This window comes from Lissotriton vulgaris, chromosome 3_1 (genome assembly GCF_964263255.1).
Source record: "Lissotriton vulgaris chromosome 3_1, aLisVul1.2, whole genome shotgun sequence".
NCBI lineage: Eukaryota > Metazoa > Chordata > Amphibia > Caudata > Salamandridae > Lissotriton > Lissotriton vulgaris.
This window is the reverse complement of record NC_141689.1, coordinates 1,379,229,113-1,379,242,931: the sequence shown is the minus strand read 5'-3', so window position 1 is coordinate 1,379,242,931 and position 13,819 is coordinate 1,379,229,113. Positions and strand designations below refer to the sequence as shown.

The 13,819-nt window shown below is 48.1% G+C and overlaps 1 protein-coding gene across 2 annotated transcripts in view; it reads left to right on the top strand.

The window, feature by feature from the left end:
* The window catches only part of TMOD1 (tropomodulin 1), a 725,670-nt gene extending 712,657 nt beyond the window's left edge, over window positions 1-13,013 (top strand). The window contains exon 11 of one of the 2 annotated variants that reach the window (XM_086961851.1): window positions 11,993-13,013. In XM_086961851.1, the coding sequence (XP_086817977.1) occupies window positions 11,993-11,995 (3 nt within the window). In that variant the 3' untranslated portion in view covers window positions 11,996-13,013. The remainder of the gene's footprint in view (window positions 1-11,992) is intronic. The other variant, XM_086961850.1, reaches the window with a different exon arrangement.
* The last annotated feature ends 806 nt before the right edge of the window (window positions 13,014-13,819 follow it).

Here is a 13,819-nt window from a genome sequence, read left to right as displayed (position 1 = left end):
CGGGCCAGAACCTAGTTCACACGAGCCCACGCACTCTGCCTTCAGGATTGTCAAGGCCTGCCATAGGAGTGACTGATAGGGACTCGGGTGTCCATTGTATGGTTAGATATATAGCTACTATACCTAAAGCAAAGGGTGATTACACGACTTTGCCCCAGCTGTCATGCAGCCAGTTGTGTCAAATTTAGGAGGCCAGCCAGGGGTGGCATAATACATGCTGCAGCCCCTGGCGGCCCTGGGTACACCCATGCCCTGCGTTACGGGGTCTGATAAGGTGGCCCAGTACCAATTGGTAAATGCACCTAGGGTACATATCGTAATTTAGAAAGAGAACAGCCAGGCTGTGGGTCTGATTGGCAGGCCCACAGCCAGAGAAAGTCGTAAACCAGTGAAACAAAAGCAAAAAATCTGGGTGATCATAGGATTGCAGACCCTACTCTCCTACATGACCCCCCCCAAACGTCGGAACAATAAGCTAACCTTGACCAGGTGAGTCTTCTTGTTCTAAGTGGAAATATCTGGAGAGCCCATCGGCATTGCCATGATCAGTACCAGGTCTATGTTCCACTGTAAAGTCCATCCCCTGTAGGGAAATGGACCACCTAAGCAGTTTGGGGTTTTCACCCTTCATCTGATTTAGCCATAAGAGGGGCTTATGGTCGATCTGAATCTTGAAGTGAGTGCCAAACAAGTATGGCCTCAGCTTCTTCAGGGCCCAAACCACAGCAAAGGCCTCCCTCTCAATAGCTGACCAATTCTTCTCTCTAGGGGTCAGCCTTCTGCTTATAAAAGCAATGGGCTGGTCTTGACCATCAAAATTCAGTTGAGAAAGAACAGCTCCCACACCCAACTCAGAAGCATCTGTTTGGACAATGAATGGTTTGGAGTAGTCCGGACTCTTGAGGATAGGCGCCGTGCACATGGCCTGCTTTAGGTCATCGAATGCTTTTTGACAGCTCGCTGTCCACTGAACCTTTTTTGGCATTTTCTTACTTGTCAGTTCATTTAATGGTGTCACGATGGAACCATAGTTCCTGACAAACTTTCGGTAGTATCCAGTCAGGCCCAAGAAAGCTCGAACCTGAGTCTGGGTGGTTGGAGGAGCCCAGTCCCTGATTGACTGTATCTTGCTCTCCAGTGGCTGAACCTGGCCTCCACCTACAAGGTGGCCCAGGTATACAACCTGTGTCTGCCCTATCTGGCACTTGGTGGCCTTGATAGTGAGGCCTGCTGCTTGCAGAGCCTCTAACGCTTTCCGCAGGTGGACCAGGTGATCCTCCCAGGTGGAGCTAAAGACAGCAATATCGTCAAGATACGCCGCACAGAAGTCATCCAGCCCAGTAAGGACTTGATTCACCAACCTTTGGAAGGTGGCAGGTGCATTTTTCAGACCAAAGGGCATCACCACGAACTGATAATGCCCACCAGGGGTTGAAAATGCGGTTTTAGGCTTGGCGTCCTCAGCTAACCTGATTTGCCAATACCCAGCTGTCAGGTCAAACGTACTTAAGTAGTTGGCCGAAGCCAATCTATCGATAAGCTCGTCTGCCCTTGGTATTGGGTGGGCGTCAGTCTTAGTGACTGCATTGAGACCCCTGTAGTCTACGCAGAACCTCATCTCTTTCTTACCGCCCGGGGTGTGAGATTTCGGCACTAGAACTACGGGACTAGCCCAAGGGCTATCCGAGGGTTCAATGACTCCCAGCTCCAACATTTTCTGCACTTCACTCTTGATGCAGTCTCTAACGTGATCAGGCTGCCGGTAGATTTTACTCTTGACGGGCAAGCTGTCACCAGTGTCAACCTCATGGGTGCACCAATCGGTCTGACTGGGTGTTAGAGAAAACATATGTCTGAAAGACTGAAGAACCTGTTTACAGTCTTTCTGTTGATGTTCGGAGAGGCTGCCACAAAAGACAACACCATCTACCGATCCATCGTCAGGATTCTGAGTGAGCAGGTCGGGGAGAGGGTCACTCTCCTCCTCCTGTCCCTCATTTAGGGCCATGAGCAAACTCATGTCCTTCCTGTCGACATATGCCTTGAGCCTGTTGACATGAAGCACCCTGTGGGGGCTCCGGGGAGTTCCCAGGTCGACCAGGTAGGTGACCTCTCCCTTTTTCTCCAGGATGGTGTAGGGCCCGGACCATTTGTCCTTGAGTGCTGCTGGGGCCACTGGCTCCAACACCCACACCTTCTGTCCGGGCTGGTAAACAGTCAAGACAGCCTTTTGGTCATGCCAAGCTTTTTGGAGTTCTTGGCTGGCCTTAAGGTTTTCAGATGCCTTCTCCATGTATTCAGCCATCCGCGAGCGGAGGCCAAGCACATAGTCCACTATGTTGGCTGCAGGCTTTTTGAGAGGTCTCTCCCATCCTTCCTTCACCAAACATAGGGGTCCTCTCACAGGATGCCCGTACAAAAGTTCAAAAGGGCTGTAGCCAACCCCCTTCTGTGGGACTTCTCTGTAGGCGAACAAGAGGCAGGGGATCAGGACGTCCCATCTACGCCGAAGCTTTTCCGGTAGTCCATGAATCATCCCTTTCAGGGTCCTGTTGAATCTCTCAACAAGCCCATTGCATTGTGGATGATAGGGTGTAGTGAACTTGTAGTTGACACCACACTCCTTCCACATAGCAGTTAAGTAGCTCGACATAAAGTTTGCACCTCTGTCGGAGACGACCTCCTTAGGGAAGCCCACTCTGGAGAATACTCCAACTAGGGCTCTTGCCACAACAGGTGCTGTAGTGGTCCTAAGGGGAATAGCTTCAGGATACCTGGTGGCATGATCCACTACCACCAGTATAAACTTGTGCCCTGATGCTGTTGGTGGTTCCATGGGACCGACGATGTCGATCCCCACCCGTTCAAAGGGCACCCCACCACAGGCATTGGTATAAGGGGGGCCTTTGTCGTGCCACCTGACTTACCACTGGCTTGGCAAGTGACACAGGAGCGGCAAAACTCCTTGGTATCTTCGTTCATATGAGGCCAGTGAAAGTGTGAGACAAGCCTGTCCCACGTTTTCGTCTGGCCTAAGTGACCTGCTAAGGGAATCTCGTGGGCCAAGGTAAGTAGGAAACCACGCTGAGACAAGGGTACAACCAGCCTCCTGGTCATGCCAGGCTTGGGGTCTCTTGCCTCAGTGTACAGGAGTCCATCTTCCCAGTATACCTTGTGGGTACCTGTGGCGTTCCCAGCAGCCTCAGCAGCAGCCTGCTGTCTGAGGGGTTCAAGAGAAGGGCAGTCTAACTGATCCCTCCCCAGGTCTTCCCTTGAGGGTCCCCCTGAACCCAAGAATTCAACTTGATCAAGTTCGAACTCCCTAGGCTCAGTTTCCCTCAATTCCTGTAGGTCAGCCTCCTCTGAGACTTGATCCACGACCTGGGGCAAGGGGGAAGGCGCAGCCTTAACCCTACCGCTCTTTTTCTTGGGAGGTGTCTGGTCCGTTGTTCCAGGATCCAGCACCTGTTCAGTGGGGCATTTCCTGACCTGTGACCTGGTCACAGCGAACACATGTGCTGGCAAGCCTAACATTTCCATGTGAGTCCGGTGCTCCACTTCTGACCATTGTGATGACTCCAAATCATTGCCCAACAAACAATCCACTGGGAGGTCTGAACTAACTACAACCTTCTTTTGGCCAGTTACCCCTCCCCAGGAGAAAGCTACAATTGCCATACTGTGATTGGTAGTGACATTGCTTGCATTGGTCACCAGGAATTCCGTACCTGGCATGATCTGTCCAGGGTCCACAAAGTTAGGCGTCACCATGGTGACGCTGGCACAAGTGTCCCTATAGGCCTGAGCCATCTTTCCATTTATGAAAGGCGTCTGTCGGTATTTGCCCAAAGTATTGGGACTTACGTCAGGGGACACGTCCACGTCCCCTGTACTGACAAGGACAGCCTGAGTGAGTGTGCCAACTAAGTTGTCACGCCCCTCAGAACCCAGGGTTAACCCTACTAAACCCTTGGGAGGTGCACTACCACTGCTGGCTGTACTAGGGGGCACAGGTGCCTTAGGGGCTGCAGTGGCAGGAGCCTGCCCTCCTCCTTTCTTGGTGCACTCACTAAACCAGTGAGATTTACTTTTGCAGTACTGGCACCATCTTTTGGATTGGCCTTCTTTCTTCTTTTGGGGAGCCTGACCCCCACCCTCTTTGGGTTGTTGGGGACCTGTCGAAGACTTCTGGTCATTTTGTTCCCCCTTAGAATCTTTACCCTTCTGGTCTGCTTTCTTCTGACCACCTTGATTCTGGCCCTGGTTCTGTTTAACTCTTGTACGAACCCATCTGTCTGCCTTCTTTCCCAATTCTTGGGGAGAGGTCAGATCCGAGTCGACAAGATGCTGATGCAACAACTGGTTCTGACAATTGTTTAAAATTTGTTCTCTCATCATCAAATTATACAATCCTTTGTAATCAGTAACCTTACTGCCCAGCAACCAGCCCTCAAAAGCCTTAGTGGCACAATCGACAAAGTCAGACCAATCTTGAGACTGCGTTTTCTGGGTATCCCTGAACAGCACCCTGTACTGCTCAGTGGTTAGGCCGAACCCTTCAACGAGTGTATTTTTCAAGACTTGGTAATCGTTAGCGTCCTCTACCCTTGTGGTGAGGAGCTTGTCTCTTCCTTTTCCTTCAAAGGAGAGCCACAAGATAGCTGCCCACTGACTCTGGGGAACACCCTGCACAGTGCAGGCCCTCTCCAAAGCAGTTATCCATTTGTGGATGTCGTCCCCTTGTTTAAAGGGGGGCACTATCTTACCAAGGTGTTTCGTATCAAAACTCCTTTCCCTATTGCTAGGTACATTGCTGCCACCAGTGGGGACTACCCCACTTAACTGTTGCTCTCTAGCAAAGGCAAGCCTTTCTTTGGCCAGGGCAAGTTCTTCCCTTTCAATCCTCAGATTAGCTGCCCTTTCCTTAGCTTCGTACACTCTCCTCTGAGGGGACGTCATCCCTCTTTGAGAAGAGTTGTGAGAGCCATTGGTTTGAAGGGATCTGCCAGAGTCTCTTGACAGAGATCGGGCTCGTCCATTCCCAATGTTAAGCTGACCTGATAGTGGCCCCAGGGGTCCCCCAGTACCACTGTCATGTTTGCTTAAGTTGGACCTGCTTAGTCTAACGACTTCTACCTGTCCCTTATCTACCTCATCCCCAGAGGGATCCTCATCCTCATCATCCTCCACATCTTCGTTCTCAGTTGCGAGGTGGATGAGGTCAGGATCGTCTCTGGTTCCCTCGAGGGGAGGCATGTCTCCTTCTGGATTAGAAGAGCTGGGAAGGATCTCAGCTTTTCTGGCATCATAAGTCTCCAAGAGACCAATCAGAAAGGACGTTGTGGGGTTAGACCCCTGCTTGATCTTCCTGGAGTGACACACTTGTCTTAACTCCTTGAAGCTCAGCACAGTATATCTCGAAGGGATGACCTGTGGAGGGTCAACTGACACAAGGGGAGACTCAGAGTTTCCTCCTTTGTCCGACATACTGTTTCTAGTGTGGTGTAAGTGATGCACCTACCTACACTATGTGTTTACCTACTATTCCCTTGCTAAGAGTTGCAGCCAAGGTGTGCTAAGCCTTGAGGAGCTACAACAGCTGGTTCAGTAGAACTCAGAGTATTCTAAGCTTTAGTTATATGTACTAACAGTACTTATGTGATCTTTCAACAAGATATTCTTAGGATACGTGTGGTAAAACAACAGCAAGCTCAAATCCCAACCGCTGCTCACCAATGTGAGAAGTTGGCCCGATATGCAACGTTCGCTATTCTAGCGACCGCTATGTATCGTTCCAACGACCCTTATGGTGTTTGGTTGTAAGTCAACCTATAGACCAGCTATCCTAGTAGCGTGGATACGAGCAGTCTAAGGCTAAAGACTCGAGAGGGCGCGTTAAGCCAGCTGTTTACCACACAAGTACCCCTTGAACACCCAGTGAAAGGACACCACACAAGTGTTATGAAAATAAACAGGATATTTATTAAGATTCACAACAGCCCTGGACTCTTTATGAGGACAGGGTACTAAGCACAAACCAAATCTCTTAGGAAAATACTTCAAGTGCACAATTAAAACAAGTGTCCGAGGACACGGAAAGTTTAAGGTCTCGGGCGGACCCGATAAGGCAAGTCGGAGGCGAGGGACTCGGGACCCTAGAGTAAAGAGGCTATGCAGGCACCGAAATGCCGAGTTACCTAGCCACGAGGGCTGCGGCTGCACAAGTCTTACAGGCGTCGGGGTCTTCGCTGACGAGCCAGGAGCCGGAAGAAAAGGAGTTGCTGGCCGGCGACCAGTGATGAATAGTTCGTAGGGATCCAAGCCTGGATCAGAGATTGGTGATACCTGAAAGCAGAGGGGACCAAGTTCGTACTACTAGCCAGTAGTCAGAGGGTACCAGGAAGGCACCGGTTGGCCGTCACCTCGACCAGGCGAGTGGGCGACGCTAGGCTCTGCAGTCTCACGGACCAGGAGGCGTTGTCGGCGACCACGGTGGAGGTGCGAGCTGTCCCACGAAGGATGATGCTGTCGGCGTCGCTGGGCCCAGGATGGGGCAACAAGCCTTGGCAGATCTCAGGGCCACGTGGTGGGCCTAAGATGGCATCTTGAGTGGACCAGGAGGGCCCGGGGTGCTTCTCGCAAAGATGGAAGCAAGGGCCAGTCTGGAGCAACCAGACCAGCAGTGTTGATTGTCGGATGTCGTCACAGAAGGGCACAAGCCAGCGGCTAGTGACCAGACAACGTGCTGAGCAGCGAGCAGAAGGGCCCCACGCAGATCGTGGAGATGCTGGGAGACTGCACTTCGGTGCTGGAGCGGCTCAGGGTCGGGGCTTCTCGGACCCCAGAGCACTCACCAGGGAATTACTTCGATGGTCGTGCTGGTTAAGAAAGCGTGCAGGTTTTGATGATGGCCGGTCCCTCGAGGTCTCGTCACACCCACAGATCACAGCTGAGCTGATGACGTGGGTAGAGGTCAGAGGTGCCAGGGAAGCCGGTTCTCGTCGAGCTGGGCCGTCGGATCCTTGAGGAAGGACTTGCAGCAAACCGCAGAGTTCTTAGATGGTGCCTGCTGATGCAGGGTGACTACTCCTTAGTCACAAGGGAGAAATCTTGAGAAGAGTCTCGAAGTCCTTTCGTAGAAAGTAGTTCTTGATTCAAAGATGATCTAATTTGGAAGGGTCCCCGCTCCGGTCTTTATCCTAAAGAAAGGGGTGGGTACATGACTAGGTCCTGCCCTAAGGGTGGGACCAGGAAGGGGGGTAGTTACACCCCTCTCCCCTGCCGGACTTTCCCCAGGCCAGGGCTGGTGCCCCTGGAACTGGTTCTGACCGGCAGATGCGTAGTGAGCACCGGGGTGCCACTCCGCAGTCACCTTCTCGCAAAAGCCCTACCTACCCAGAATACACAAACCCTGTCTGGGACGGTGCGAACACCGCCCTCGACAGGAAACCCTTTGTCCAAGCTCTCCTCGCTGGAAGGACTCCCAGCAGCAGGAGGTCAGACTCGTGTCTGTGGTGGCAGCATCCATTTTGTGGAGCTGAGGCTTTAGTTAACTTTAACCGGGGTTCACAGTTACGTACATGTCGTGTCCCTCTAGAAGGGCGGAATGCTAACCTCGTCGCCAGAATTGGTGAGGGGGCAGCATCCCGATTCGTATGACACCTTACTCGACATGCCTTGATAACGCGACACCGAAGTTACCGATGTGGTACGCGTTATCATGGAACAGCCATTGGGTCTTGATTCCGCAAGCTGCAACCGGGCTCGGCTCGGGCCAGAACCTAGTTCACACGAGCCCATGCACTCTGCCTTCAGGATTGTCAAGGCCTGCCATAGGAGTGACTGATAGGGACTCGGGTGTCCATTGTATGGTTAGATATAGAGCTACTATACCAAGCAAAGGGTGATTACACGACTTTGCCCCAGCTGTCATGCAGCCAGTTGTGTCAAATTTAGGAGGCCAGCCAGGGGTGGCATAATACATGCTGCAGCCCCTGGCGGCCCTGGGTACACCCATGCCCTGCGTTACGGGGTCTGATAAGGTGGCCCAGTACCAATTGGTAAATGCACCTAGGGTACATATCGTAATTTAGAAAGAGAACAGCCAGGCTGTGGGTCTGATTGGCAAGCCCACAGCCAGAGAAAGTCGTAAACCAGTGAAACAAAAGCAAAAAATCTGGGTGATCATAGGATTGCAGACCCTACTCTCCTACACACACCTTTAGGTTTTCTTTTTAAATAGGGCTTTTAGGTAGACAATATGGTTTACTACACTCAATCCTATAAAACGAACTTCCTTCTTGCCCTTTAAATGTCGGTAAAGGGAAAGTTGATGACTTCTTTGACATAAGTGTGTGGGATGGGCACTGTCAAGCATAGCTCAAAGCGCAGTGTCATTGCAGTGTAATCCGGATTATATTGAACAGCAGCACGCTGCTCTGTTCAGAGGCACAGTATCACACCATTCATGAACACAGTATGGTAACGGATCATGGCCCTGCTAAACTGTTCCTATTCACATACCAGAGCTGTGCAATTTGCGCACCAACTGGTTTGCGAACGGGCTGCAATTTGCAATGCCTACTATGTACTAATATGTTGCATCGAGAGTTGTACATTCACGGGGGATCACAAAATGACCCGACTTATCAATATATATTAGGCCATTCTCAATTTGTGACCCCAAATCTCTGAGATCGACTAAAAATGCAGGAATGAAGGCCTGCAGGGAACAGCAAACCTCTGTCTGTACATTTGTATTCCAAATTTCAAAACATATATATATATATTTTTTTAAAGCTGCTTATGTTTATTAATGGGATTGGTGCTGCTTTTTAAAAAAGTTTTAAAAAAACAATTCTAGTTTAGGAAGACATCAAGGACAGCAAGCACTAGCCTACAGACCACTGACCATAAGGACGAGCTGTTTCTGTTCCTGGCACGGATTTTGGGGTCGCAAAGGAAGTCATCCACAATAAGGAGCATGAGAGGGAATTACCAATCAGGTGGCACTCCACTCCTATATATCAATATATCAAAAAAGACCTGATTGTACACGGACACGTAATCTTTCCAAGGGTCATAAGGGCAGGGTAGTGAAATCTCCACCCAAAACAAAGCTGGCTTCTGAAGAATGCCACTAGGAGCCAGACCTTAGTGTCCAAATTTAAATGTTTGTCAATCCACCTCACTTGTACCCCTACATGTTAGTGTATACAAAAGAAATGTGTGAAAGGTCTGAAAGTAACCCATGTAAGCATCACCAAGGGAGCTGCTGGTAGGTACTCACCACTTTGCTCGCGTTTTTCATCATTGGTTACTTTCAAGACTGTGAAAAAATTAAATAAGTGTCAAATATAAGTTTTAGGTGGTGTAGAAAAAGAAAAGAAGGAACAAACAGTGATGTATGAAAGGATGCACAACACATGCTTGTTGTGTACTGTCCCACTCAAACCCCATAGTGAGAGAAAAGGTAAACCCACTTCTCCAAGCTAAAATGAGTTGGGACTCACTCGCAAAGACGCCATCTTTATTGGATGCCGTGAGCCCACTCAAGTTAAAAAAATAAAACACAATATTGCAGACCACTTCAATTAAGGAAGGCCAAGAGGCATACAGCGACCCCTGGTGACCCCTAAATGAAGTCACTGGAGAGGTAGTGCAAGACTGAGAATAATAAAGATGTTTGGTCCTTGGCCTGTAAGAAGTAGCGGAATCTGCAGAAGGAAGCGCTCTGTTAGGTGCCAAGGCCTGTATGCAAGACGGACGTTACAGCACTTGGAAGGCGGGTTAGTGTGATGCTTTGGTGGGTATGAGTGATATTTGGTAATTAATGTATTCATTCTAAAAACATATGTGGTCTAGAGTTGTACTTTAAGTTTGTGGCTAATGGGAATAGAAAAATGGGAAGCAACTGAAACATTCGGGTGAAGATGGCTTCACCCTAATGTTTACTAATGTGATACTTTACAAACTACATGCTAAGTTGGTTAGAGCTGGGATGTGCAGTGGTAAAGGTGGAAGACATTGTGTTATGGTTCCAATGGTCTCATGGCTCGAGTATCTCAAACATAGTCACCTAGAAATACCAGAGGTGAATTGTTTTTGTGCACAATTATGATGCATAAATACAAATATTTATACCACGAAAAAAACACCTGCCACATGTTTTATTTTCTGAAAAGTGGAGAAACCATAAAGAGGCTGGTGTTTCTCCCTGGGCTACCTATTGCATGAATCAGCGTTGATGTGATATTCTGCATTTGCACATAAGCAGGCAACCAGTACAAGTCTTTCAGGACGTGAAAGGATTGTGAGACATTGTTGCCACATTTCCACTCCATTGAGCCTTAGGAAGGGCACTATAAGGACTTCTGACGCTGTCTCGCTTGAAGCGCACAATAGCTGAGCAAAGGTACCTCGATGTTGTAAAGTGCACTACGGCAGGGAACATTTATGGAGTTTCTAGTAGTTAGATGTTCTGGACATTCATGGAAAAGCCAGTGGTAGTGTAAAAATGCCAAGTGCATTTCTTGCACTGTGAGCAGAAATGCCATATTTGTGTACACACCATTGTAAAACAGAGAGTAGCAGTGAGCTTTTAAATGTGAAGGGTTGAGGAACCCACTTTGCTAATCAGCACAAATGAGAATCTGGCTTCTATACACAACTATTAGATCAGATTCTTCTTTTCCAATGGAGTTTATGCCAAAGCGAAACTTGTTGGACTCTGACTAGTTATTGTTCAGCAAAGCAAGACACAAAAAGATAGAGGGATCCACCCCAGATTACGAACAGCGTAATGGTAGCTGAGACAGGAAACGATCACAGTAAGCACATACACCCACTCGTACGGTGTTCTGATATATGTGCATAATTTCTCTGTTGTTAGTTAGAAATCCAGCATGAATGGCCACCAAAAGCCAGGAATGAAATTCCATCATCAGTGGCCATGAGGACCCCACCACGAATTTCACTGGTAACCACCCTGGTCAATTATTTCCTTTGTCCCACCCTCTGGGGAAGAGCCACCAACTACAGCTTAGTTATCTAGATTTTCATCACATCAATTTAAATGTTCTTACTATGTTTACTAATAGCTTCTTTTAAATGGCAAAGCCTAAGTTTTGCTCCTGAAACACACACATAGGAAGACTTTCAAAAAAAGTGTTACTCGAGATGACTTTGCACTTGATACATCTAAAACAGAAGTTGACTAAAGGGTGCGCGTCCTTATCTAGAAAACACTTCTATAGTGATATGTGTGTGGGAAGATCATGGATAAGTGGACGATTGGAGAAATTTTCTACAGGTGAACATGACTTGGCAAATATTCCAAAAGATAGATGAGAAACAACTAAATTGATGTGACAGATTGCTTTGAGTGGAATACTTTTAGTCAAATGTAACCATGGTCCTCACAATGCCAATCACGCAGCTGACGTCTGGCCTTGCACTTTCTAAGGGGGACCTCTGGGAGAAACTCTCCTCTGTGTGCTCTAGAATGGCGAGGATTTCCTTTTCAACACAATTCCTTTTGTGCTTGAATGTCTTTCGTCTTCTGTTTTTATCTATTACTGCTTCCTGTTCTTCTACCGTGCTGGTCTTAATATTCTGCATCTGTGTTTTAGTGTAAATGCATATTTAAGAATGATTAATGTCACTTATCGATAGTAGTGTTGACCATGGTTTTGTATTGCATGATTGCAAAAAAAGAAAACTGTTGGAGCAATCAATGTAAAATTGCTCAGTAGATTAGGTTTCTATTCTATATAATTAGCATTGGGCAGTCCTCCAGCAATTCGAGGACCAAAAAATGGAAGATTCAATTGGTAGCCCCTCTAAATTATTGATGTTTTTAAGGTCAGTCACCTCATATGAGCACCAGAAAATGTAACACTATAGGCACAGAAGACACAAACTGAGACACACGCATGAAACTACAAGTTGATATGATTGTTTATTAAAATTAAGTGATCTTCCTTTTTTTCAGTGAGGAAGAAAAGACTTGCAGACTTAAGTGGTCCCATCTATCCCAAGTGCCGGACTGGGGTGTAGCCCCGAGTGGAGGTGTGACGAGACTGCGCCCTGGAACAGGACACCTTGCACCGATAGCTTGTGCCAGACTGTGGAATCCTAGCAGCAAAGTGGGAGCACCAAACATTTGTCATGGCTCTGTTCATTTTTGCGTCATCCTTGTGCACTGCAGAGGTTTAACTTAACTAGAAAATGTAGCTGAAAATTTCAAAATATGGCTCATGATACCTTCCTTGAAGACAAAGTTTTTTCCTGGATCTGTCTACTCGTCTTTTCTCAGTCTAGCGTGCCTTGCTTTAAGAGGTGGGGAGAGAGCTGAAGGAAAGACCCATCATGCAACACTATTTAACAATCTACAAAATAAGCTCTTTTGTGGAACACCACACTATTTTCCCAATTATAAAACTGGATTCATTTCTATGACAAAAGGGTACAAATTACTGTAGATCTCCGTGCTTCTAGCCAATTCTATTCTTCATAAGCAAAGGATTTCTGTCACCATTAGAGGAGGGTGCCGGAAGCACCTGCTACAGCAGTGAAAGCCAGTCAGGAAGGTGGAGCAGATCAGTGGCTATAAATCCACAACCACTGCTTGATCTTAGCTCTTCTGTGCCTTTTCTCTCCCACTAACTTGATGGAACATCATGCCACAGAAAGAGTTGTGAGTTGGTCTCTTAGATGAAGGTTGTGTAGATGGACTAGGGGTACATATGTCATACCAATGAATAACGTGGTCCTACTCCAGCGTGCTCTGCCCCCTTTTGCCCATATGTGGGAAGGAGAACCTACTCTAGGCATAGCCAGGACCAGATGGTGGAGAGAGTAGCAAAACCATGGGGGTTGCTCAGGTGCTGAAGTATTTTTTCAGGCAATACCTCTCTGCATATACTTCTCATTAACAACAGAAAAGGCAGCCCACACGGTGCCTGCAAAGAAAAAAGGCCTGACGGGTAAGCAAGCTTGGCAGGATCTTCCCCCACTTCAATCAATCATTCAATCAACAATCGTACCTCATGACCTCCAGAACCTGGTTGGACATTAGGAACCAATGAGAATTATTCTGAATTTCTGTTCAGACACTAGTGGATGAAAGACAATATTAGGAATAAGAAGTCAGGCATTTAGGAACCTTCCCATTGAGTCCTAAAGGAATACCTCTCATAGGGATAGTGTCCCTTTGTAACTGTGCAGACACACGTTTCTTGAGGTCCTCTAAACAGTGGCGGCCGCCTGGGAACAGGGGTGGTGAGGCAGGGGGAATGGGGGTGCGATTAAAAAAAGATAATAAAAAGTAACCTACCTTTTCCTTCGCCACCGCACTGCCACACGTCTCTCCTCCGTCTTCTTCCTCAAGATCTGCAAGAAGCATCGGAATCACCCAGGCATGTGGGCTCTCCCAGCCGATCACAAAGCTGCAGGAGCAGCGTCGTGATTGCTCTGAGGGTCCTGTTTGGACGCTCAGGCTGTGCCTGTGGAGACCGGGCATGTTCTCCACGGGGCTGTGCAACACAGCCCAATGGAGAACATGCCAAGTGGGCATGATGGTTTGACCAGCCCTAAAGTGCCAAACTATCATGTGCACTTAGAGGAGTGTAAACCACTCCTCACTCTGTCTGTTTGGCGTCAGGGAACCCCCACCTGGCTCAGTGCTCCACAAAGAAAAAGGAAATTATAATAATGTTATGTTATTATCATTTTCTTTTTCTTTTGTACACTGTTGAATTAGCAATGGGGCGATGCTCATCCGCCTTAGCGGAGGAGCCACCTGGCAGCAGCACTTATT